Source organism: Tetrahymena thermophila, assembly GCF_000189635.1.
Source record: "Tetrahymena thermophila SB210 genomic scaffold scf_8254622, whole genome shotgun sequence".
Lineage (NCBI taxonomy): Eukaryota > Ciliophora > Oligohymenophorea > Hymenostomatida > Tetrahymenidae > Tetrahymena > Tetrahymena thermophila.
This window is the reverse complement of record NW_002476391.1, coordinates 49,488-72,856: the sequence shown is the minus strand read 5'-3', so window position 1 is coordinate 72,856 and position 23,369 is coordinate 49,488. Positions and strand designations below refer to the sequence as shown.

Genomic DNA, 23,369 nt, shown 5'->3' with positions numbered 1-23,369 from the left:
TTCTATAAAATTCAAAGTAAAAAAGAGATTTAGATTTAAAGTTAGCAATAGCAGACTTAAAAAAGGCTCTTGAAGTTGATCCAAATGATGAAGATATCAAAGAATTATTATGTCAAGTAGAAGAGAATCAAAATTTCAAAAAATAAACTGAAAATAGTAATAAGTAACAAAGCGATGTCGACTCAAATTAAAAAACTATTTCGTAGAGCACCACCAAAAATTAAGTTACTTAAAATCAGAATGATAATTTAAGTGTAAGTTCTAGTAATAGCTCGAGGACAGCATATTCAACTTAAAAAAGTCAACAGTCTTCAGGAGTTTTAAAAGAATCTATTGCATCTGCAACACCTTCGGTCTAAACGCAAAAGTAAGTAGAAACTGATCTTATCAGTGCTAAAAGCACACCTTAAACATTAGAAAAAGTATAAAATTTACCTTTAGCTAATGCAAATAATGATTAAAGCAAAGAAAGCGAAAATAAAGAAAACAATAGCACAAATCAAATACCATAACAATAATATGACAATTATCATGAATATCTTTTGAAAACATAACCTACTTATAAAGAATACCACAATAGATTAGTTTAGCTAGCCTAAAAATAGTAATCCAAAACTGGCGGCTCAAAATTAAACAACTTTGAATTCAACAAAGCTTCTGCAGCATCTTTTATGCAAAATATAAAAAATGGAAATTAGTAACAAGTTTAATAACAATAGGTAAATAAGTAACAAAAATAGTAATAGTAGTAGTAATAATAGTAGCAGTAGCTATAGCAGTTATTGTAGAAATAATAGCTTAAATAATTGACTGAAAGTTCATCAGATGAGAAAGAGTCATAAACTTCATAAAAGTAGTAATAAAACCAGAAGTTATTGTCATCTTAGATGCAATAAAAGAGAGCTAAGGAAAAGAAAAAACTAGCAGAATAAGCAAGAATACTTAAGGAAATTGAAGAAGAAAAAGAGTAATAAAAGAAGCTTGAATTAGAAGCTGAGTTATAAAAGTAAAACTAATTGAAATTGTAATAGTATTAGTAAGAACAAGAGAGACTTAAATAAGAGTAACTCGAGCTTGAACTCTCTAGATAAGCACTTAAAAATAAAATATTGGATGCTAAAAGTATTAATAAGAAAGGTGGCAGAAAAATTAAGACTAATTTGGCACCATCTCTAACTAAATAATAGCCAATTTAGATGAGTGCAAAAGAAAATGTACAATAATAATAGTAAGCTAAAAATTAATCTAATCAACCAAAAAGTAATGAAAGTTAGCAAGAAAAATCATAGCCGAGCACTTCTTTTGCATAATAAATATTGAAGAAGTTGAATTTTAAAAAGTAAAAATAAGGTAAGCTTAATTCAATTTTATTTAAAGTTTATCAATTATTTTTCATCTTAATCTTATTTGTTCTTTAAAAATTCTAAAATGAAATGAATTAATTTCAACGAAATTAGTTGTAATTGTCAATCTCAAAATTAATTTAAAAAATATTAAAAATACAATTTTAAATTTAATTATAATGGCAACCAACAATAGATTAATTTATTATTCTTTAAAATAGTTTTTGAAGAAGATCAGTATTTTGATAAAAAGGAAGAAGAAAGACTCAAATAATTTAAATAGAATAAAGAGGATGACGATGAAGGAGATTACAACTCATATTAACCGAACGATCCTTTAGAAAATGAACCACCTTACATCCCTCCTGATCCTTAAGCTGCATCCGATCATCTTGATCTATGTGAAGGAAATTAGATCTTAAAGTAGAGAGAAAAGGATAAAATATTTTAGAATAGCTACAAAGCAAACTACCAAGATTATTTAGATTAGAGACATATTTTAGATAGTGATGTTGATGTGCCTGAAATACCTGGCTTAATTCCTCCTTCTTATAAAACATATGCCTAAAAGAGAAGAGAGTTTTTACTAAAAGAAAACTCTACTTAAGAGAAAAAGGAACTTAAAAAATATTAAAAGATATTGTTATGGGTCTCTATTATAGTATTTATATTTACTCTATGGTGGAATATGGGAGATGATGTTCCTGAAGTCCCTGTAACTCCGATTGAACCTATAGAAAATGATGATTTTATTAGTGATAATTTAAATTTATTTGATTGATAGATTTATTGGCTTATTAAATTAAAAATAATTTATTATTTATTTATTATTGTAATTTGAGATATTAATAATTTTCATAATTCTCATTCTATTTTTTGTTTAATGTTTAATTAAAAATTGGTGTTTCCAATTTTATTTACTTTAGTAACTCTTAATTACATCTTTGAAATATATTTTACTTATATTTAATTTACAAAATTGTGCTATCTCGTCTTATAAAATATTAAATTTTTTTCTAATAAAATAAAATTGCGAAGTTATTCAAATCTAGCAAATAAAAACTTATTATTGTAATTTCTATCAACTAATAATAATCATTCAAAATATTAAAACAGAGTCTTTAACTGAAGCAAATGTAGAGACTTTTAAATCACAACGAAAATGATGCGAACTGGGAGTAGAAGAGAGGAATATATCACACACTAGGACTTCACTTTAACTCAACTGCTGACGAAATTGAAAAGTACTGAGTTAAGATAAATTTTATAATTTGTAGCTAAATTAGGATTAAATCGATATTAATATTTTCCAAAAATAGAAATTACAATTTTCTGAATAATTTTTACGAATCTCATAATGAAAATCAGAAGTCAATAGATTTACAAAAGAAAATTAGATTAGCATATGACTAGCTTAAAAATATTAAAGTAATTTATTGATATCACGCTATTTTATAATTATAAATATTTCCCTTAGGAAAAAGAAAAATACATACATGAGCTAAAAATAAGAAGCTATTTATGTCAGCATCTTGAGCATTATTATATGCAATATCATGGTACAATTTTTATTTCCAAAATAATTAACTATAGTTAAATAAAACATTTCCATAAAAATAACAACAAATAGAGCTTAAGATGTTTCCCTTTTTTATTTTTTAAGTTTTTCATAAGAAATGCAAAGAAGTAAATAAATTGGCTTGTTTAAGATTAAGGATTACTTTTTTAACAAAGTTTTTTAATTAATAGAATGTAATACTTGAATTTAACTTTGTGAACCAGACAATCACTGAAATTAATGAAGGAAAATAAGTGCAAGCATTTCTTTTTTGTGCAATAAGTGTAAATAATTTTATTAAAATCAAAAAAAGCAAAACTATTTTGCAAACCTAATAATTAGAGTGTGCTTTTTGGTGAAAGGGAGAATGAATTTATATTTTATTTATGGGACTCTGGTAAGATAAAACCATAAAACTACAAAGCAAAGTATACCTAATAAAGAGATTTGATCGTTTAAATTTCACTCATGGCAAAATATTTTTATGAAGAAACTAAACCTATTTTAAGACTTTAGAATCCAAATTTTGGTGAAAATGAGTTAAGGCATTTGCATTCTACTTATGAGCATAAATAATTTACTAATAAAATATATTGGAGAGATAGAGTGATGCCTCCCAAAAGAGAAAGAAAATATAAAGCAAGGAGAGTTAGTTCTTTGTCTTCATTGTTTAAAAACGAGTTAGTATACATCGAAATAGGAGTTTCTCAAATGCTCATCTCTAAGTAATATACAATTATTCTCAAAAATATAGCAATAACAACTTTCATTTTTATTATAAAAGAGATGAAGATTTTAGAAATATATTACATGTCATTCCTCTGAAAAAAGACTATGTTTAATTCATCACAAAAAATCATTGTAAATTAATAGGCATTGATAAATTTACTATATAATACTCATCAATTAAAACCCTCAGAATTATTTTGTATTAACGTGAAATATAAATTTCAATTTATGAAAAAATTTAATACTTTGTTGATTTATGAGGGTCAACTAACTTATGAGGATATTATAAAGAAATTTTGTTTTGGTATTAATAAAATTTATAAAATAAAATAAAATAGAAATTCATTTTTGTTTAAGTAATGAGGAGGTTTTTAAATTTTAACTTGAAAAAGATTATGACATAGAACAATTTGCTCATGTATTAAAAATTATTGTTATTTTAAAGTTATTCAAGTATTTTTTTTAATTTAAAAGTCGCTTAAAAGGACAATGGAAATGAATCCCTAACAAATAAAACATCTTTATGATGTCATGGAGTCTGATAACTCTATAAAAGTAATCAAAAATGTATAAATATATATTTTAAACAAGTTTGACTTATAATATTTTACATTATCTAAAGCATGGAATCCTGGTTTAAGACAAGAGTGAATTTTGCTTAAAATTATTTGATAAGATTAATTAGTGCTAAAACGTAATAAAAAAAATGACTTCTAAAGTGTAAAAAAATTAGAGAGAAATATTTAAATTAATTTTTTTTGTATGTATAAAATTTTAGAGAATAACTAGTTTAAGAAGAGTAAAGCGATGTTCTAGATTCTAAACTTTGGGATAAAAACCAAACAATTACCTATTCAAAATTAGGAAACTAGAAAAAATAAAAATAAAAAAACAATATAGGTATAGGCTACAGTATGCCTTCGCATTATAACAATCCATACAGTTCTGTATCTTCTAACATGAATTGATAATATAATTCCAAATAAAAAAAATCATTAACCTTATTTCAAATTAAATGTAACATATATAAAACTATCATTAAAAACTGGAATAAAAAAATTTACTAAATTATTAGTTACTTATAGTAAGTAAGCAAGTTAGTTAGTTAATATACCATCAGTTTGCTCACTTTCATTTTGATTTATACTATTAAATTAAAAAAATATTGTATTATTTTCATATTTCTACTAATAATTCAATAGATGTTGTACTACTTTATAAATTAGTTATAATATTCAATTTGATCATATTAGATATTTTTTTGTGCGTCTAAAATTAAAAATATTCACACTTTATAATATTGGAAATATAGGTTTAAAGATATTTAATTGATTGATAATTTAAAAATTTTTAATGACCTGGGTTTTATTTCTCAATTAAATATTTCAAGTTAAGCAGGGTGGCGAAGTGGAATCGCGTTGGGCTCATAACTCAAAGGTCGGAGGATCGAAACCTCTCTCTGCTAAATTATTTTTTAATTTAACAAAAGAATCTTCTTTTATATTATATTTAAAATATTAAAATTAATTTTGGTTTATAAAAGTTTTTTAATGACCTGGGTCACATTTCAGAATCACATATTTCAAGTCTAGCAGGGTGGCGAAGTGGAATCGCGTTGGGCTCATAACTCAAAGGTCGGAGGATCGAAACCTCTCTCTGCTAAATTATTTTTTAATTTAACAAAAGAATCTTCATTTATATTATATTTAAAATATTAAAAATAATTTTGGTTTATAAAAGTTTTTTAATAACCTGGGTCACATTTCAGAATCACATATTTCAAGTCTAGCAGGGTGGCGAAGTGGAATCGCGTTGGGCTCATAACTCAAAGGTCGGAGGATCGAAACCTCTCTCTGCTAAAATTTTTTAATTTAACAAAAGAATCTTCTTTTATATTATATTTAAAATATTAAAAATAATTTTGGTTTATAAAAGCGTTTTAATGACCTGGGTCACATTACTGAATTGTATGTTTCAAGTCTAGCAGGGTGGCGAAGTGGAATCGCGTTGGGCTCATAACTCAAAGGTCGGAGGATCGAAACCTCTCTCTGCTAAATTATTTTTTAATTTAACAAAAGAATCTTCTTTTATATTATATTTAAAATATTAAAATTAATTTTGGTTTATAAAAGTTTTTTAATGACCTGGGTCACATTTCAGAATCACATATTTCAAGTCTAGCAGGGTGGCGAAGTGGAATCGCGTTGGGCTCATAACTCAAAGGTCGGAGGATCGAAACCTCTCTCTGCTAAAATTTTTTAATTTAACAAAAGAATCTTCTTTTATATTATATTTAAAATATTAAAAATAATTTTGGTTTATAAAAGCGTTTTAATGACCTGGGTCACATTACTGAATTTTATGTTTCAAGTCTAGCAGGGTAGCGAAGTGGGATCGCGTTGTGCTCATAACTCAAAGGTCGGAGGATCGAAACCTCTCTCTGCTAAAAATTTTTAAAACTTATTTTGTAATACAAGAAAAATAAATAAACTTAAATAAAAAGTAGAACTTTAAAGAGTATTCAACACAATGCAAAATGCAAAAAGATAAAAATTTGAATAAAATAAGCATAAGAAGTTTAATACAATTTTTAATAAACTGGTTCTCATTTCTGAATAATATGTTTCAAGTCTAGCAGGGTGGCGAAGTGGAATCGCGTTGGGCTCATAACTCAAAGGTCGGAGGATCGAAACCTCTCTCTGCTAAAATTTTTTTTAATTTAACTAAAAAATTTTACTGATATTTGATCTTTAAAATATTAAAAATAATTTTGGTTTATAAAAGTGTATTTTTTAATGACCTGGGTCAGATTTTTGAATCATATATTTCAATTACAGCAGGGTGGCGAAGTGGAATCGCGTTGGGCTCATAACTCAAAGGTCGGAGGATCGAAACCTCTCTCTGCTAATTTTTTTAAATTTACAAAATCAATTAATTAATTGATTATTTTTGAAATGCAAATAAAGATGAAAACTTAAATTTGATTTATTTATTTAACAAATACTAACTAAGGACAGCTTTTATTTTAATTATCAATAAATGATTTTTCTATCATTAATAAATTGATAAATTAGTTTTAACAAATTAAACAAAGAATAAATTAATTATTACTTTTATTTGTGTATTTAAGGTAAGTTTTTTATTTAATTGGAGCTAATACGAGTAAAAATTTAAAGCTAAATTTTAAAAAGAAGATAAAAATAGCATAATAGAATAATCATGGTTTTAGTTATTAAAATAAAATCTTGAATTATATTTAGTTACACATTAAATTTCTAATTACAAAAAAGCATCAAAATTTATTGAAAGAGTAAAATTTGGTTTATATTTTATAAAGTTATGGTTTTTCTTTATTTAAATAAAATAAAGAATAATTAAAAAAGCATTGAAAAATTTACCAATTTTTGATTATTCTGGCATATATTTGTTCTTTAATTTATTTTAATTTATTAAGATTCATTAATAAATATAAACAAGTTTATTGCTACTTTTATGATTGGCAATAAATCTATATATTTTTTTAGTTTTGAATTCTAAAAACTTTTTTAAAATGAAAGGTGGTTCACTATCATTCGTTTTAGAGAATGAAAAACATTTTAAAAATAATACTATCTAATTTGATGAAGATATTTAGTAAGAATTACCATATTTATTAATCAAGATTGCAACACAAAACAAATATTTATAATTTATGTAAACGCTACTAAATTAATTTTAATGGCAATTATTGAACTTTTTTTAATAATTAATAATATTTATCTTTATCACTTTTTGGCATGTTCATTTTCCCAGTATTCCTTGAGCTTAGAAGAGTTGTGATCAGGGACCATAGATTTAGCACCAGGTTTCCACTTAGCAGGGCAGACTTCACCATGTTCTTCAACGAATTGGAAGGCTTAGACTAATCTGATGTATTCATCAATGTTTCTACCAACAGGTAAGTCATTGATGGAAATATGTCTAATGTTACCCTTAGGGTCGATGATGAAAGTACCTCTGTAAGCAGCACCCTTGGCATCACCTTCGGTGATCAAGACACCGTAGTCAGAGCTGATTTGCTTGGAAACATCAGCCAATAAGGGGATTTGCATGTTACCCAAACCACCTTCTTTTCTGGGCTTCTTGCACCATTCAGCATGGACGAAGTGAGAGTCAATAGAGCAACCGAGGACTTCGCAGTTCATCTTTCTGAAGGTTTCAGCGGCATCAGAAAAGCTGATGATTTCAGTGGGGCAGACAAAAGTGAAATCGAAGGGGTAGAAGAACAACAAGACCCACTTACCAAGATATTAATCTAATGAGATAGTTTTAACGCTACCATCCCAAGCAGTGGTTGTGAAAGCGGGAGCGGGTTTATTAATGAAAGCCTTTGACATTTTTACCTTTTCTAAGAAGAATTTAAAGTTAAATTTTTTTATTAATTTAATAATTTTTATTATTTCGAAGAATATCTTTGAATTTTTCTATCAAATCGCCGCCGAACAAATACGTCATTCTCATCAAGCTTTTTGGATTTATAGCATTGACTTCACAGCTTAAATCATATGATACTATAAATATTGCTTAATCGAATTTTTCTCGAGAAGTTTAGTTTCATAATTTTATAACAACAAGTCGAAGAAATAAACGTCATAATTACAGGCTAAGTAAAATATTTAAAATTTTAATGATAATTTAAACAATCCAGAACTTTTAAAATTAAATATTAAAAGAGGAAATAATTCTATCAAACCGCTTTACTATTATCTATTTGTTCTTGTGTAGTAGCGTTCACTAACTAAATATAGATCGTTGCTGATTGAATATTAGTTATTATTTTCTTATAACTTAAAAGGAGGGGGGATTTCATCTAGAATTTATTTTTCTTCAATTATTTGGCATGAAAAAAGAAAAAAAACTTAATACTAATTATGTAGAATTAACCAATATTTAGAATTTTGCAATTGTAAATGAAAAAAATCAGAGTAGTAAATAAGTTCATTTATTTTTCCTTTCCTTGATTTATTTGTTCTTCCTTACAAACTTATTTAAATTTAATAGCATTTACAAAATTAATTTTTTAATTAAAAGTTTATCGAAGCAAATTTTAACTAAAATATTTTTTAATTGCACCTAATAACTTTATTTTACTTGCTGTAACTATATATAAAATACTTAATTAGTTTTTCTACTTTAAAAATTATTTTCATAAATTTATAAAACTAATTTCTTCATTTAATTCAATTTACTTACTTTTTTAAAAGAAATTTAAATGAAAGCCAAATATATGCAAAGTAAATTTTTTTCAATTACCTCTAAAATTTATTAGTTTTTAGGTTTTTAATCTTTGAATTTATTTACTTTTTTGCAGAATTTTTGGCAGAATATTCAAGAAATATTGATACAAAAGTAGGTTAAAGCTCTTTATTTTATAAAAAAAGAAATTAAAAAATATGTTTGCTCTAAAAAATGTCAACTCACTCATGATGATGAGATTAAATACTAAGTACTTATTAAAAAATAGGTTTTTCTGTTCAGTTTAGCAAGATCCAAACTATATTTTCACTACTGCTTATTGCCATTTTAGATAGGAGAACTATTCAAAGACTTTAGAAAAATTAAACCAAATTTAAGCAGGCAATTCTACTGATTTGAATTACCTTAAACTTCTAGCCAAAGCATACATTTAGCAAACAGAGTATGAGAAAGGTTTAAAAACATTAGAAAAGATTATTTAGATATAACCTGGTGATATTGAAACAAATATTTTGATAATGGAAATTTTGGAACAGCTAGAAGATGATGTAGATGATTAAATTGATAAAATATAACAGAGAATTATTGAACACAATTAAGAAGACGAAGGATAAATAGTAGCCTTTGCTTTAATGAGTTTGATGGAAGAAGATTAAATCAATATGATTCCAAATATCTTAGCTAACACTTCTTCTTTCTAAAATGAGGCTAATAGATTCTTAGCTTACACAATATTAAAGGATATTTATATTCGTAGCAATTAGATTGACGCAGGTATCAAAATGTTAGAAGAAGCTAAACAAAATTGCCCTTCTCATCTTAAAGATATATACTTTGAATTAGCTAGATTCTATAATTTAAAAGGTGATCAATAAAAAGAATTAGAAGCCTTAGAAAATTGCTTAGAATAAAATTAAGACTAATTTGATGTGCTTGTAGAACTTGGATATTTATATTTTACAAAAGGAAATGTAGAAAAAAGCCAAGAATATCTTAAAAAAGCAGAGTAAATTGAAAACTCTCACTGCAAAAAATTCTTTTACGAAGCTAAAATGTTATAAGTTTAAAATAAATTAGACGAAGCTTAAAAATTATTGGAAAAGTGTCTTGAATTCGATGTAGCTAATCTCTCGCCATTAGTTTATAATTAAATAGGTGTTATTTACTTGTAAAAAGGAGATATTGCAAAAGCTTAAGAGATATTTTTTAAGGCGTTAGAAATTAACAACGAGGAAGCATAAATTTACTTCAATATTGCTGTGTCATACAACCTCTCTAAAAATATAGAATAAGCCATTAATTACTATGAAAAAGGTCTTGTCCTTTAACCAAAAAATAGCTCCGCTATTTTATAAAAAGGTATTTTATAAATCAAACAAAAGTATTATAAAGAAGCAATAGATACATTCATTAATGCTCTTAAAGAAGCACCAGAAAACACAGATTTTCTATATAATTTAGCCAAAGTTTATAAATTAACTTATGATAAATCAAAAGCCATGGAACTTTGTAAAAAGGTCCTTTCAATCAATCCAAATCATAAAGAAGCTACTGATTTACTAAACTCTTACAAAAATAATTGAATTTAATTTTGAATTTGTATAAAAATGTATTATTTATAGTCAAAAGTATCATTTATTTTTAGTTAATATTTACCAAATTTATTCATTTCATTTTATTGTTTGTTTAGATCAGAATATTAAACAGCAAAAATAAAATTAAACCAATAATTTTAAGTTTTATATAATTTTGTTAATTGCTTAAATATTAATTTCTAATAATTATATAATCAATTAAATTTAACACTTTATGAACAATCCATAGCTAAGAATAGGTAAATAATTCAGACCAAAATACAAAAAAAAATTGAAATTAAATCATGATAAGTGTTTAAAATATATTATTAAAATAAATATTTTACAAATGAAACCAAATATTTAGGTAATAATATAAAATAAAAATAAAATTTAAAAATATTACAAAGAAAAAATATTTTATAATCTGATTTTATTATATTTTGAAACTGTATAATATTCAATCATCAATACCATCAGAGTCTTCTAAAGACTCGTGAATATAATTTTCTTCATCACCATAAGTTGTGGATAGCATGTGATTGCAATTTTAGCCTTAATCGATTAAACGTTCCAGCCTATCGTTTGCTTTAGCTAATTTTTAGATAGATTAAATTACCTTTGCTCTTTTAGTTGCAATTATTTCATCTTCTTTTAGGTTTTTTTCTATAATTTCTTTGTATTCTTTGCTCTAAATAGCTTAGAAAACTTTTACCATGAGATTCTTACAAAGGCTATTAATGAATAAAGATTGAATACACTATGGAATTTGATCACTGATTTATTTTCTAAAATTATCCATGTATTTATAATAAATAATTGAATATCTCAAAACTTCATCTGTGTTTTATACTTTTTCTTCTGCCTTTGTGTAAGTATTCTATAAATCACTCATAGTAATAGGAACATTACATAAATTTTCTGCTTTTATCATTATTTCTTAAACAGTCCATTCCATAAATGATTTATTTTTAGAAATATACTCATATAAAACTTTTTTCTATTGGTTATCATTCTGCAGGTATACGTGATTTTATTTCAATTTAGATTCAGTCTCATGAATATCTATCATTTTTGAACAAATACAATCTTTGTAGCAATAAAATGCAGTTTTTATGTGAGATGATGTGAAATTATATTCTGTTTATACAAAGTTTTAAAGTATATCCTACATTATTTTCTTTATTTTATTGTTTGGGAAAGGAAATAAATCTATGCAATGATTTAATACTTTCCTTACATGCTCTTTCAGCTACTCTAAAATTACTATAGCCTCTGTTTCATATAAATTTATTTTTTGCTTTATTTAAGATTCAAAAACTTCAAAAGGAAGGAATCCATTAACTTGAACTCTAAATTTTCCTAGCTCCTTGATAAGGTCTTTCATTTTAACCTTAAAAACTTATTCTTCAGATATTTTTTTACAAATTAATAAATACTTATCAAACAGAAAGTCTGCATAACTTTTACCAACTCTTTCATCAACTTTAATCTTACCGATATTCTGAATTTCGCTAGCGTCATAGTTAGTCATTGCTTGCTTAAATAAATTCAAGGATGTGTTAATAATATTTGTTAGTTCATATAGTTACTAAGTAACTTCAGTAGGAAACTCATTTCCCAATTGTTATCTTTCTTTTATTCTTTCAGAAAGGGTCATCTTTATTTTTTTATGGATTGAAGGTAAGAAAGTACGAATATGACTGTCTAACAAAGTTGATAACTTATTAGTTAAAGCATTTGTACCTGTGTACTCAGGATACATCGAATAAATTTAATGTGAAGTGAAATATAATTATTCTCTTTAGATTGCTTCTTATACTGAAACATTTTCGTTGATGTCTTTTTAGCTACGAGGTTTCATACCGTAATACCTATGCAAAAGGGGAATTTATCTATTTTTCAACACATTCTCACAGTTTGTACCAGGATTCATTATATCAATCATAGTAAGAACACCAATAGTACGTTCTCCATTTTCATCTACAGATCTAGCAAGATTTAAAGCAAGTGAGTTTTCCAAATCTTAATTAATTGGAATAACGCAAAGAATGATTGTTGTTTTTTCAATGATATACTTTTTAGTCATATCTTATGTAACTCTTTCAATATCTTTCTAGTCACCTACAGAATTTAAAGTCATACCAGGCAAATCGATTAAAGTCAAAGTAGGACATTAGGCCTAATAGATAGTTAAAGTAATAACTTTATCTACTATTTTTTTACCTGGACCAGCAAAATCATTTGTAATCTTTTGAATCTCTTTTTTCACTAGTTCAAAATCATGAAAGATTTTTTACCTCTCTTCGAAAAAGTAAGCGTAAGGCTTAAAATCACTGTCTTAATTAGTAACTTCTATGAGTCTTATTTCTAAAGGGCAACGAGTGACAACTCCAGTTCCTCTAGGTAAAAAATCTAGTTGTACAATTTATTCAAGAAGCGAAGATTTACCAGAAGATTAAACACCAATGACAACAATTTTTGGAAGCTATATCTTATCAGACTCAATTCCAAAATCTCTAAGCTTATTTACAACTTTGATAACTTCTTTGATATTTTGAAAGTTATTAGCAGGTACGATTGTATTAGTCATTTTAATTTACTTGAGTACTTATTATTCTTTAAGATTTATTTTAACAATTAATTAATTATTTTAAAATCAAATATAAAGATTTAGAATATAAATAGAAATTAGCTACTAATTTGATAAATATTTTTAATCTCAAAATAGTAAGATTAAAATTTATTTAAATTAGGGAGAAAAGTGTTTTATCTCAATTTGAGATAAATGATAAATTAATTAATTTTGAAAAATTTTAATTAATAGTACGGTAAATTTTATTAAACTAGGTATCAGTATTTATTGAGCACTTGCTAAAAAAAGAATATAAATATAAAATTAGCTACTAATTTGATAAATATTTTTAATCTCAAAATAGTAAGATTAAAATTTATTTAAATTAGGGAGAAAAGTATTTTATCTCAATTTGAGATATATCATAAATTAATTTTTTTTGTATAATTTTAATTTATAGTAAGGTAAATTTTATTAAACTGGGTATCTGTATTTATTGAGCACTTGTTACAAAATGAATAAATTTTTTATCCAAACTTTACTCTTTTTTATTATAAAAGTCATCTATAAACTGGGTATTCTTGTATTGGAATAGAATAGAAAAACTCGCACATATAAATACACTCAGAATACATCTTAAAATTAATTTTTATTGTATTTATATATATATATTTTATTTATTTTTAGGTGTTTTCATAATTATTAACTTTTAATAATTCAATCAATATCTAATTTTTGATTATTTATAATAATATGTTTCCTCTTTTTCTCAAAAAAAAAACCAAAATAATTTGGTAATTTAATAACCTTTTTCTATTTATTGTTTTAAGTCAATTAATTTATTTAATAATATTGTTTATTATTCATTTGCGCTTATCATGGTATTTGGGGCAAATTTTTGGTACTGTAGGCTCCAGTTTATACGCAGGTTTCACTGTAGTAGCTTTCTGATCATTCAAAAAAAGTAAACATTTGATAGATTTGCAAAAGAGCAAAAATTAATTATAGAACTAAATTAATTAAGTAAAACTAGAACTTTAAATTTAAAATAATTAAAATAAAAGAAGTAGTAAAATTAAGAGGAAGTAATTATTTCATAATTTTTTATTGAAATTTAAAAATTTATAAATTTTTGTTTAGATTCTCACTAGTTAGTTCTATTCTTTTAGACTAAATTTACATTTTAAGGATAAAATTAAAAATTACCTCAATTATTTCAGCTTAAAAATTATTTAACGATTATTATTTTTTTAATTACATTTATATCAAGTTTTAGTATAAAATAAATATTTTATAAATTATTTAAGAACATGAGTTTAGATAAATGATAATAATATATATTTAATTTTTTTTTTTTTAATAAAAATTAAAAATTATCTAAAGCTTTTGTAAGTGCTTTCTTAGATATATTATAAATTTTAATATTTTATACTTATTATATTGAAGTTTTGTAAACTAAATTTACACAATAATTTAAGAAATTAACATACATTTACTTTTTATTTTTTTTTATAAAAAACAAAATTAATAAATTAAGAAAAATATTAATGAATATCTTCTATATGGTTTCAACTTTTATCTAAAATAAATTAATTAATTTATATTTAAGAAATTCTAAAATAATTTAACTGATTCATTTCTTAAATATTTAACTTTTTATTTTTATACTTTACTTCATTTTATATCAAATCAAAAATATGAATGAGTTTAGATAGATAGATAGATAGATAGATAGATAGATAGATAGATAGATAGATAGATAGATAGATAGATAGATAGATAGATAGATAGATAGATGAAAAAACAAACAGTTTATGAATTTTTCAAGTAATTAAGCTAAATTAATACAAATTATGAGTAAATATTTTTATTTGTTTTATTGGCTATTAGAGAATGAGTATATTTAATACAACTACGTGGTTTTAAATTTTGCTGATTAAAACCCAAGAATTTAATTCCTGTATTTACTATAAAGCAAAATATATAAATAAGCAATTTTATTTTAATTTCTATAAGAAAATATCTGTTTTATGATTTTTTAAATTATTCAAATATAAAATTTTTATTATATTAAATATGAACTTAATAATAAAAGGAAATATTAATTATTTAAAAAAATTAGTAATTCCCAAATTCTTTTAAAAAATATTGAATTGATTAATTCTTATGATAATATAGGCACTTATTGCAGTATTATTATTTAAGTTAATTAAAAAACTATTTTATTTTATATTTATTATTTTGAAAAGAATCACAACAATCTATTTATCTATTCATTTAACTAATTAACTAACTAACTAACTAATTTCCTTAGTAAATTTATTTTTCTACATATCTTATGAAAAGGTTTATGTAAAAATTATTTTGAAAATATATTTATAAAAATCGGAAATATAATACAATTATATAGAATTATAAAAGTAGTTTATTTCCATAAGAAAGGATATTTCTAAAATATATTTAAGTTTATTTAAATTACGCACAATTTGTTATTAAAAGTTGTGTCTTAATCATGAACATTTAAAGATTCTTGAAAACTTACATTAAGGGCAAAAATACCATTTTAGACGTAATAAAATCCATAAAAACATGACACCTGTAGATATAATAAAAGGAAATTATTGCCATGATATTCCAGAATAATATTGAATTTGAATTTCAGGGCTGTAATTTTATTCGAAATACTTTTCTAGACTATATCTTCTGTCAGGTTCTTCACTTTTACAAATTGAGTAGAATTTATTAGTTATGTTTTCACTAGTATCAGTAGTATTATATCTATTGTAAACTATTTCACTAAATCGTACATCAATAAATGATGTGCATACATACAAATTAATACAAGGAAATGGCAAAAGAACTAAATAGGAAATTAGGCATCCACACACAAAAAAGGCGAGGTTTAAAACAAATTCTATAATATTGTTTGGTCTGTTTGGAGGCAATTCAAGGGCAGCTGTTAACAATGAGGTACCAGAGAAGTAGGATAGCAATAAGCAGATTATTACAAAGATTAAATGTTAGAAGATAAAACATGATTTTGTCATGAAATAAATAGAATTACCTGCTAAAAATAATGGGCATAATATCCATATTGTCCAGAATAAATAGGATAAACATTTGTTTTGAAGTTATGGTCTAGGGAATTCTATTAAGTGGTTCTAATTTTATTATATTTATACTACATGGTTATTTTACTTAAAAAAAACTAAAACACTATCATTATATTGGGTTGATAAATCCTGTATACTACTATGAGCATCAAAACTGCTCATATTACTTGTCTACTCAAGTATCTATAAAACTTAAGAACAAGGAGCTCTCTTATTAGGACTTATTGACATCATATTAAAAGCTAAAAGTAATAAATTCTTATTATTTAAGTTTCTAACATCTGGTAATACTCCAACTTGTATCATTTACAAATCTTTATATTACAGGCCAGAAATAATACATATTACCGCTCCTACAGAGTAGTAGTCAGATTCGAAAGAAATTAAACTCTTATCATTTACCTCTGGAGCAGCAAATATTGGAGAAGCTCCTGTTGCTTAAGTCTAGTTTTTATCTTTTTTTAATTGTTTTGCTTCTCCAAAATCACCTATCTTTATAATTTCTCTTTCATCTACAAGTATATTTTCAGGTTTAATATCTGAATGGATAATCTGCTTTTTATGAATATCTATTATCCCTTTTAATATCTAAATGATGATATTTTTTAAAGTGTTTTATGTAAGATTTGGTATTCCTTACATGTATTTGTCTAGATTACCCCTCGAGCAGAATTCTTAAACAATGAAGATAACAAAGAGATCTTTATCTAGATAGGATTCATAAATCTTTACTACATATTCAGAGTTAATCGAAGAGGCATTTTAGATCTCTTAAAAAGATTTCACTAAATTAAGCAAAACCCCTTCATCTCTTTAATAATCTGGAATCAAAGCTTTAATAGCTACAATCCTATTATTTTAAAAGTCATGAGCTTTATATACTCTACCAAAAGAGCCCTTCCCAAGAAGTACTTAAACAGTATATCCTTTTTCCTTTAAGAATTCTTTTGCTTTTAACTCTATAGCTTAATTTACAGCGTCCATAATTATTAATCAATTTTAATTGTTTGTCAATTTCTTAATTTTATAATTTTGATTGATTGATTGATTAATTTTTGAACTTACCTTCAAATTTAAAAAATTCTCTTCTCTTTTTTTTTTTTTTGAGAATTATTTCAAACCACTCAAATTTCTTGATTAAATTACAGAATTTATTATCAAGCTAATTTTGAAAACATTAGTATTTAAAACGATAATTTGTAAGATAAAAAGTAAAAAAAAGATATAACTAGAGTTTCTTTAGCTTAAAAGATACCAAATATATCTGCTATAAAAGTTAGAGAATAATAAAAATTCAAAGGAAAAATAATTTATAATAATTAGCTATTATCATCTTCCTTCTCATTATTTTATATAAAACCACACAATTATTAATTAAATTAATTTCAATTTTTATTTTTGCTTTTTTATTTTTACTTATCCTTTGCTTTATATTTATCTAACTCATTTTGAAGATTTCAATACAAAAAATTAATTAAAAGCTGTTCTAGCTTACTCACAACTCTATGATTCATTCATTTATAAAACTTTCAAATGATAAAAAAAATAATTACTCTAATCTCTTTTTTTGTGAAAATTAGAGATTTAAGCTCTCTCAATTTTAACTTTTAAAAAATTTCTTGCAAAATTAATAGGATACACAAGATATTGCATTTTGTTCTCTATAATAAATCTGAAGTTTCTACTGTATTGTACGAATAGAGTGTGCAGTACCCAAATTTATAAGGAATGGTCAAGTTTCTCCTAATGTACTATTCATACAATTACCATGTATTTTATAAAAATATACTCTTTATAACTACAATTAACCTAAAATAAAACAAACCTTTCAATAAAGATATTTTAGTTTTAAAAGTAATAATAAATTTTTTATGTACCATAATTTTTTAATAGAAAATTTTAAATAAAATAAAGAAATCATAATATTTCATTTCATATTTATGATAAATTTAAGCCTATGCCCATAAAAGGCTATCATTATTTTGAAGTTACTATTATTAAACCACTAAAAAATAAAATTTGTATCTATTAAAAAAATATTCTACTTGCAAAATATAATTGATTTTTTTAAAAATATTTAGCTTTAATTAAATAAAGAAGAGTGAAAGAAAAAATAAGCATTAAGAAAATAATGAAATATTAAGCAAATTTATTTATTTATTCGAATTTTCCTTACTTTAATTGAATTTAGTTTGGTCAAAAAATTTGCAAAAATTTGTTTGTTTGTTTTTTATTAATTAAAAAACCAAAGTGTAAAATTCTAAAAAAATTGCAGTTAAAATTTAATAAGCTGGCAATTTTGATGACTCTATAAAAACTTTGATCATAATAAATATTAAGATATATAAGTAAAGAAGAATATTTTAGTTTTAGGCGACTTATCATAAAAAAAATTAATATTGTATCAATATTAAATTGAAGTTTTTTTTTTGAAGAATTAAAGATACTAATTAATATACTATAAATAAAATAAAAAGTAAAATGTCCATCATTAATGATATTTTAATCTATTTTATGATACATTTATTTGATATTTAACTCTAACATTTATAAAGACTAAATATTTTTAACAACTGAAGAGATTATAATTAATACTTGTGAAATATATATTTGACTATCAATTACAAAATTACAGTTTTTTATTTTATTTATAATTTTATTCATTTATTATGTTGAAGAAAGAAAAAAAAAGAGACTTTTTTGGATTTTTTCAGGATTGTATCATACTTGTTTTTAGATACTCTCCTTCATGTGAGTCTTTTTAGTTTTTATCTTCATTTTTAAATGGAATAATAAATTGATTTATAAAATATTCAAAAGTTAGCATCTACAAACTGTTTTAAGTAGTTTAGATACTGTGAATTAGTAGTTTGGCTTCCATCCCACAATTTATGCTCCTAACGAGAATAAAACAAAAACCTTTTTTGGGAATTATTAATGTCACTCAAGTAGATGTTGAAAGCTTTTTCGTTAGAAACTGGAGTAAATTAATAGTGGATAAATGGATACATTTATTTAATATTGTTTATTTTTTAAGAAGCATCAACTTCATATCCTCCTTCTTACCAATATTCTATTTCAACCATAAAAACCTTGTTTCTATTTGAATTAACTTATTGATAAGAATTACAATTGTTGTTGTTGTTCTGGCAGCTAAAGCATCAACCCATTTTTATTTTTTGTTATTATTTGTGAATGTATTTCTTTTAATTTTGTTGAATTGATTATTATTAAAAGTGTAAAACACAATTAATAAAAAAAAAAAGATTAAAGTTTAATTCTTCTTTTTTTTTATAATCATCATTAATTAGAAAATATGGAACAATTGTGACAATCGAAGGATTTATTTAGTGAAGAATATTAATGAAATAGATATTCTCTTTAAATTATTAATATTAATAAAATAAATATGAAAATCAGTTTACTGTGAATATTCACTCAAGTGAAATTTAATAACAATCAGTAAAAAAGTGATTAAATAAAAAATACTTGATTAAAAATAGTTTTTTTTATTAAACCATCTACTTGATTTATAATATTGTAAATTTTGGACTAAAATTTTTATTAGCTCTTCAATTCTAAATATTTAAATAGTTATTACAATTAAATTATTAACATTTTAAGGTAGGTTAGGTAGGTAGTAGACTATTGGAAGATATTAGTAACCACAAAAACTAACATCATAATAAATTTATTCATAATTAGTTACTCTATGTTTGATAAATGAATCAATTTATTTCTCAGCTAGAATAGTTTGTTATTGTGAATAAAATACTTCTAATAAATAAAACAATTTGTAAAAAAATATTTAGGCTTATTAAAAAAATTATGAAATATTTAAAACAAAACATCTTAAAATATTTAATATGAATATTAAAATTAATTTTATATTAGCAAAAATAAAACAAATATTCAAAATTATTAAATGTTTTAATCAAAACACATCTATAGAATCATTTTCATCTTCATCATCATAATATGCATCTTCACATTCAAAATGTAAAGCAAGATCTTCGCTTTCACAAGTTACAGAGCTTGATGAATAATAATCAAAGCTTTTTTCCTATAGGGATTTAAGTGTTGAGTAAGCTTTTTTAAGTTATTTGAGAGATTAAGTGACCATTTTTCTTTCTTCAGTTAATCTAGCATCTTCTTTAAGATTTTTTTCCATAGCTTCTTTGCATTCATTGCTAAAAATAGAGTTTACAACATTTAAAAAGAGTGAATCACATAGACTGTTGATAAATAAAGTCTATATGAATTATGGAATTTGATCACTGATCTATTTTCTAAAGTTATCCATATATTGATAAAATATGATAGAATATCTCATAATTTCGTCAGTATTATATTTTTCATCTGTCTTCAATACAACATCATTATATTCTTTGTGTTAAATTGTTTTTCCTTACAGCTATTCTGATTTATACATTACATCAAAAATAGTCAATTTCATGAAATTTGTGTTTTTAGTAATATGTTCATAAACAGACATTTTTTAATTGGTGTCTAAAGAATTAGTGACAAAAGATTACTTTATCTTAGTTTCAGAGCCATGAACATCAATCGTTTTTGAATATATGGATTCTTTATAGCACTTGAATGTTGTTTCGATATGAGCTTTAGTAAATTTAAATTCTTTTGTAATATACTTTGAAAGTAGATCTTAAATCATTTTCTTGATAAAGTGATTAGGATAAGGATACTAATCAATGCAGAAATATAGTACTTTCTTTAAATATTCCTTTATATTTTCAAGTAACTCCTTGGCTTTGTGCTCATAGTTGCTTATGTACTATCTAATCTAAGATTATAAGGCTTAGAAAGGAATAAATCCGTTAACAGGAATTCTAAACTTCTAAAGTTCGTGCTAGACTTTTTTCATTTCAACGTTTTTGAGAGATTGAATGAATAGTTCTCTATTTTATTCTGAATAATTATCCATTAAATAATCAACATAATTTCTACCCATTTTGTCTTCAATTTAAATTTTTTCAATATTTTCAACTTCAACTAGATCAAAGTCTTATATAATTTGCTTGAAAACATTTAAAGATTTGTTAATTATGTCTCTTAACTCTTTTTATTATTTGTTGATATCGGTAGGGAAAGGATTGCCTAATTTTTTTCTTGACTCTATTCTTTAAAGAAGAGTAGAATAGATCTTTTTAAAAATATCTGGCAAAAAGTGACGAATGTGGCTATCCAATAATGTAGAAAGTTTATGAGTCAAGGCAGCTGTACCAGTATAATCAGCAAATTCTTTGTAAATTTCATGGTTTGAGAAATATTCATACTCATTTTGTATGGCTAATTCAACAGTGACATTATTATTTATATCTTTTTAATTACGAGGTTTCATACCGTAATATCTATGCTTAAGTGGAATTTACTAATTTCTTAACACTTTCTCACAATTTGTACCTGGATTCATTATATCTATCATAGTAAGTACTCCAATAGTACGACTACCAACTTTATCAACATTTCTAGAAAGCTTCAAAGCAAGAGAGTTTTCTAAATCTGAGTTGATAGGAATTACACAAAGGATAATTGTGGTTTCTTCTTAGATGTATTTTAAAGTCATTTCTTGAGTAACTATTTCTACATCTTCCTAGTCTTCGATAGAATTCAAAGTCATACCTGGTAAATCAATTAAAGTCAAAGTAGGGCAATTAGTCTAGAAGATAGTCAAAGTTATTGTTTCATCAACAATCTTTTTACCTTCTCCAGCTAGCTCCTTTGTAATTATTTCAATTCTTTATTTTACTTCTTCAAAATCATCATATGTTATGTTTCTTTCTTCAAAAAAGTAAGCGAAGGGCTTAAAATTTTTACCATAGTTGCTTACTTCAATGAGTCTTATTTCTAAAGGACAACGAGTCACTACTCCAGTTCCTCTAGGTAAAAAGTCTATCTAGACAATTTACTCTAGAAGTGAAGACTTACCTGAAGATTAAACACCTATAACAACTATTTTAGGAAGCTCGATCTTATCAGATTCTACTCCAAAATCTCTAAGATTATTTATAACCTTGATAACTTCTTTAATATTTTGAAAGCTGTTTGTAGAAACACTGCTAGTCATTTTTTTTACTTTTTATTTTTATTTTTAAAAGTTTAATTATTATTACTTATTTTTATCTCTTTTTATAATAAAAAAATATCCAAAAAAGAAAATGTAAGACTCCAAATTTTTTTTATTACTATAAATAATATCCTATTTATAGAAAAAGAAATTAAATATTAAATGATTTGTTAAAAAATATTTGTTCTGATGATATAAAAATAGAAATTTATGCTAATTACATCATTATTTATGTATAATATTGAAAGTAGGTAATCTATAAAAAAATAAATTAAAATTACTAAAATATAAGGTCTCAGGAAAAAGGAAAAGATATTACTATAAAAATATAATATTGTATTTTTGACTTGAAAATATTTTCTTGACACACTGTATATTTATTTTGTGAAGTATATTTATCAAAGAATTTAATTATAAAAAGTTTATTATTTATAAAATGCTAATATCTATTTGTGAATTAATTTTCAAATTTCAGTTATTTTCTTTGCAGAGAAAATCTTGATTTAAGAAATAAAATTGATTTGTAATTAAGTAGAAATAATGAGTACCTCATATTTCAAATACATCTTTTCCAGATAAAAATAATCTTTGATCTATTTTTATTTATCAAAAAAATTTTAATAATTAATATGTAACTTACTTGATTTTATTGACAAAAGTATTTTCTCTCAATTTGAAGTATTTTTATGATTTCATAAATTATTTGTATTGCTTTTTACATTAAGAAGAAATGTATGATTTATCATTGATGGGATTAAAAATTAGAATAGACAGTAATACAACAAATGAATCATTCATAAAATAATCTTTTGGATGATTAAATAGCACTATTCCTAAATAGTAATTAAACCTTAAATCATTTTAGCATTTTTACTAAAATTAATTATCAATTTTATTTCATATTTTTTAGACAAGAAATAAATAATTTGAAAACAATTAAAATAATTTATTATAAAAGCAATAAAAAAACATAAAATTATCAGATGAAGTAGCCAGATAATGATAATAACTTATATAAAAACATATTTTTGAGTAATAAATAAATAGCTTTTTAATTTCAAATAGAAGTATTTTCTAATTGATGAAGATTACTTATTTAAGAGTATCTTAAAATGTGATATCTTGGGATTATGATGAACTTATTTAGAAACAAA

At 23.8% G+C, this 23,369-nt stretch overlaps 9 protein-coding genes across 9 annotated transcripts; 4 read left to right on the top strand and 5 right to left on the bottom strand. All coding sequences in view use genetic code 6, as the record gives it.

The window, feature by feature from the left end:
• Positions 1-66: 66 nt before the first annotated feature.
• TTHERM_001194950 (hypothetical protein) lies at positions 67-546 on the top strand (the record flags this gene model as incomplete). The annotated part of the gene is made up of 1 exon (XM_012797886.1): positions 67-546. A coding segment is annotated over one exon (480 nt), but the record flags the coding sequence as incomplete, so codon positions are not given.
• A 125-nt stretch (positions 547-671) lies between these two features.
• On the top strand, positions 672-2,124 carry TTHERM_01194950 (transmembrane protein, putative; the record flags this gene model as incomplete). Its single annotated transcript, XM_001029991.2, has 2 exons — positions 672-1,350; positions 1,565-2,124. 2 exons carry the CDS (start codon positions 672-674, stop codon positions 2,122-2,124), a joined length of 1,239 nt encoding a protein of 412 aa, XP_001029991.2.
• Positions 2,125-2,477: 353 nt separating this feature from the next.
• TTHERM_01194940 (hypothetical protein) lies at positions 2,478-4,598 on the top strand (the record flags this gene model as incomplete). Its single annotated transcript, XM_001029990.3, has 11 exons — positions 2,478-2,587; positions 2,663-2,771; positions 2,821-2,902; positions 2,974-3,029; positions 3,093-3,185; positions 3,244-3,626; positions 3,686-3,762; positions 3,969-4,048; positions 4,105-4,185; positions 4,253-4,350; positions 4,409-4,598. The coding sequence occupies 11 exons, from the start codon at positions 2,478-2,480 to the stop codon at positions 4,596-4,598; spliced, it is 1,359 nt and encodes a 452-aa protein (XP_001029990.3).
• A 1,376-nt stretch (positions 4,599-5,974) lies between these two features.
• On the bottom strand, positions 5,975-7,050 carry TTHERM_001194835 (hypothetical protein; the record flags this gene model as incomplete). Its single annotated transcript, XM_012797885.1, has 5 exons — positions 5,975-6,073; positions 6,216-6,332; positions 6,466-6,534; positions 6,742-6,806; positions 7,029-7,050. 5 exons carry the CDS (start codon positions 7,048-7,050, stop codon positions 5,975-5,977), a joined length of 372 nt encoding a protein of 123 aa, XP_012653339.1.
• Positions 7,051-7,394: 344 nt separating this feature from the next.
• Positions 7,395-8,006, bottom strand: TTHERM_01194830 (antioxidant, AhpC/TSA family protein; the record flags this gene model as incomplete). Its single annotated transcript, XM_001029987.1, has 1 exon — positions 7,395-8,006. The coding sequence occupies one exon, from the start codon at positions 8,004-8,006 to the stop codon at positions 7,395-7,397; it is 612 nt and encodes a 203-aa protein (XP_001029987.1).
• A 1,056-nt stretch (positions 8,007-9,062) lies between these two features.
• Positions 9,063-10,448, top strand: TTHERM_01194820 (tetratricopeptide repeat protein; the record flags this gene model as incomplete). The annotated part of the gene is made up of 1 exon (XM_001029986.1): positions 9,063-10,448. One exon carries the CDS (start codon positions 9,063-9,065, stop codon positions 10,446-10,448), a length of 1,386 nt encoding a protein of 461 aa, XP_001029986.1.
• Positions 10,449-10,899: 451 nt separating this feature from the next.
• TTHERM_01194810 (dynamin central region family protein) lies at positions 10,900-13,032 on the bottom strand (the record flags this gene model as incomplete). The annotated part of the gene is made up of 1 exon (XM_001029985.2): positions 10,900-13,032. One exon carries the CDS (start codon positions 13,030-13,032, stop codon positions 10,900-10,902), a length of 2,133 nt encoding a protein of 710 aa, XP_001029985.2.
• A 2,492-nt stretch (positions 13,033-15,524) lies between these two features.
• TTHERM_01194800 (Serine/Threonine kinase domain protein) lies at positions 15,525-17,111 on the bottom strand (the record flags this gene model as incomplete). Its single annotated transcript, XM_001029984.2, has 1 exon — positions 15,525-17,111. The coding sequence occupies one exon, from the start codon at positions 17,109-17,111 to the stop codon at positions 15,525-15,527; it is 1,587 nt and encodes a 528-aa protein (XP_001029984.2).
• A 2,950-nt stretch (positions 17,112-20,061) lies between these two features.
• On the bottom strand, positions 20,062-22,215 carry TTHERM_01194780 (dynamin central region family protein; the record flags this gene model as incomplete). Its single annotated transcript, XM_001029982.1, has 1 exon — positions 20,062-22,215. One exon carries the CDS (start codon positions 22,213-22,215, stop codon positions 20,062-20,064), a length of 2,154 nt encoding a protein of 717 aa, XP_001029982.1.
• Positions 22,216-23,369: the final 1,154 nt, after the last annotated feature.